The sequence below is a fragment of the Equus quagga genome, chromosome 15, assembly GCF_021613505.1.
Source record: "Equus quagga isolate Etosha38 chromosome 15, UCLA_HA_Equagga_1.0, whole genome shotgun sequence".
Taxonomy (NCBI): Eukaryota; Metazoa; Chordata; class Mammalia; order Perissodactyla; family Equidae; genus Equus; species Equus quagga.
Window position 1 is genome coordinate 69,431,462 of NC_060281.1, and position 2,298 is coordinate 69,433,759.

Consider the following 2,298-nt stretch of genomic DNA (forward strand, 5'->3'; position numbering starts at 1 on the left):
CTGCCCGCCCCTCAGAGGCACATGTGCACCGCAGATGAGCCAGGAGGGCCAGGGGCTTCCTGGGGTGATGCCTGTGAAGGATGAAGGGAGACGAAGCAGCACTGGGCAGGGAGCCTCGCTCGGCCCAAGGGCAGACTCTCAACAGAAGCGTCGGGGCCACCATGAAGCCACAGCTGGGCCCCTGGGAAGCGCCTGGCAGTGGCCGGGAGGGTGTGGCTGCTGGCCGACCGTGGACTGCAGGCCTCGAAAGTTCTTTCTTGAAGGGCCACCCGGGGCTCCTGCAAGGTCGCTGGATTTGTTGGCACTGTCATCGTCAGGAAGCCCAGGCCAGGCTTCCTTCACGGCAGTGAGAGGTCAGGATGGCGACCGCGGCTCAGGCAGCTGCAGCTGAATGAGCGTAGTGGCTGCGAGGCCGTGACCGGCGTGCGGGGCTGCACAGGCTCCCGTCTCGGAGCGGGCTGCCTTCTCGCGGGCCCGAGGCTGGGCTGCGTCCTGCTGGTGCACGCAGATCTGCGGAGGCCTCTTCCCCACAGTGAGGTAGACCTGTCCTTGGCCCCACCACCCCTCCTGGCTCTCACCCCTGGCCCCCATCCTGTTAGAGACCATCCTCCATCATGGCCGGTGGCCAAGTGGGTCAGAGGGCAAGGCTCCTGGCTCAGCTCCTGGCCTTGCTCCCCCCTCCCAACCAGCTGTGTGACCTTGGGCAAGTCACTTAACCTCTCTGCGCCTCACTCACTCCTCTAAAATGGAGGCACAGTAGCACCTGTCTCCACAGGTGAGGATGAAAGGAGGGGACCACACGAAGCGTTTAATATGCACCTGGAACATAGTGAGAGCCGCAGGCGTGAGCTGGGAAGGCCGTATCGTTACTGTCATTTTACACACTGCAGGCTAGGGTTTGGGCCTCAGGAGGCCACGCTGGCCCTGCCATCGCACTCCTGGCACCCATGCCCACAAAGTGAGAATCTGTCCCCTGCACAAAGCCTCCCGTCTGTCCCCAACTCATGGAGGACACTGTCCCCTGGCTGCTCTGTGTCTCCCCAATTTCGGATTCCCGGGACCCTCCTTGGTATTACCCCAGACCCAAGTCCCAGGGTGGGGCCTGGGCCTCTGCGTTTATTAATCGGCTCCCGGGTGGCACTGTGCACACTGAGGCCATGGCAGGGGGTGGCCCAGGGCTCTGGGCCTGCAGCACACCCCCCTGCCCCTGTGAGCAGCGGGGCGGGACCTGGGCCTGAGAAAACCGTTCCTACCCCCGCCCCAGGGCCCACAGTCTCAGAAACACAGAGGAGGGTTTGCACATTTTATTAAGATCATCAATCGGTTCTTAAGTTACTTCTTTGTTAATGAGAAAGCATCTCTGGAGAGAACGGGCCCCACGGGTGTAGACACATAAAATACAACGGGCCTCTCCGAACATGAGAGTCGCCCCCTCACCCCAAGGGAGCTAAAGCCCCGGCCTTCGCCCCTGTCGGGGGTGGCCAGGGGAGTGGCGGGACAGCCCCCACCCGCTGGGTCCATTCTGGTCTGAGGGGCATCTCCGCGGCCACATCGGGGCTTCTGGGGCCTTCGTCCCCAGAATGCGACCCCAGCTGCGACCCGGCACGCGCTGGCTCGTCCCAGGGAGCACAGGTCTCTCCCGTCTTCCTCCCCTGACGTCACTCATGGGAGGTGCGCCCCGCAGCACCTGTCACGGTGAGCCATCATCCGTGTAGTAACGGGGCCGGGAGCTCCGGCAGCGGCAGCGGACATCGGAGCGCAGAAACGCTCCCCTCGGCGGGCGAGGCTCCGGCTGCGGAGCTGAAGGCCTCGACTCGACGGCTACGCCCTGGGTGTCCCACACGGGGCCGCAGGGCACGGGCACGGCCAAGCCGAGGTCTTCTCCAGGCTGCGCCCAGTAACCACCCCGCCCCCACCAGCACCCGCCCTTGTCCGGCTGCCCGCATGTCCCCAGAGGCGGCTCCATCACGGCTCCAGGCTGGGCCTCCCGCGCCGGCCGCGCACCCTCGCAAGGCCCCTCTGCCCACAGCCCTTTCGGGGAGCGCTGGGTGTCTGGGGGGCACCCTCTGCCCTCACGCACGGCCTGGGAGCCAGGCCACCAGCCCTGGACAGACGGGTGCGGGGTGCGGAGGAGCCGCTGCAGGTCCTCCAGCCATCCCTCCGGGGCTGGGCCGTGCTCCGCTTCCGGGGGCTGGACGCACCCCTCCTCTCGCGGACCGTCGGGGGCCACCCGCTAACGCCCGGCTCGGCCCTGCGCGCTCCGAGGCCACCCCGCGGCCTCGCCGTTTGGCTGCTGCT

General features: G+C 66.3%; 1 protein-coding gene across 1 annotated transcript in view; it reads right to left on the minus strand.

Moving 5' to 3' along the window:
• Positions 1-354: 354 nt before the first annotated feature.
• The window catches only part of RFLNA (refilin A), a 17,527-nt gene continuing 15,583 nt past the window's right edge, over positions 355-2,298 (minus strand). The window contains exon 5 of the mRNA XM_046641015.1: positions 355-592. Coding sequence (XP_046496971.1) covers positions 355-592 — 238 coding nt within the window. The remainder of the gene's footprint in view (positions 593-2,298) is intronic.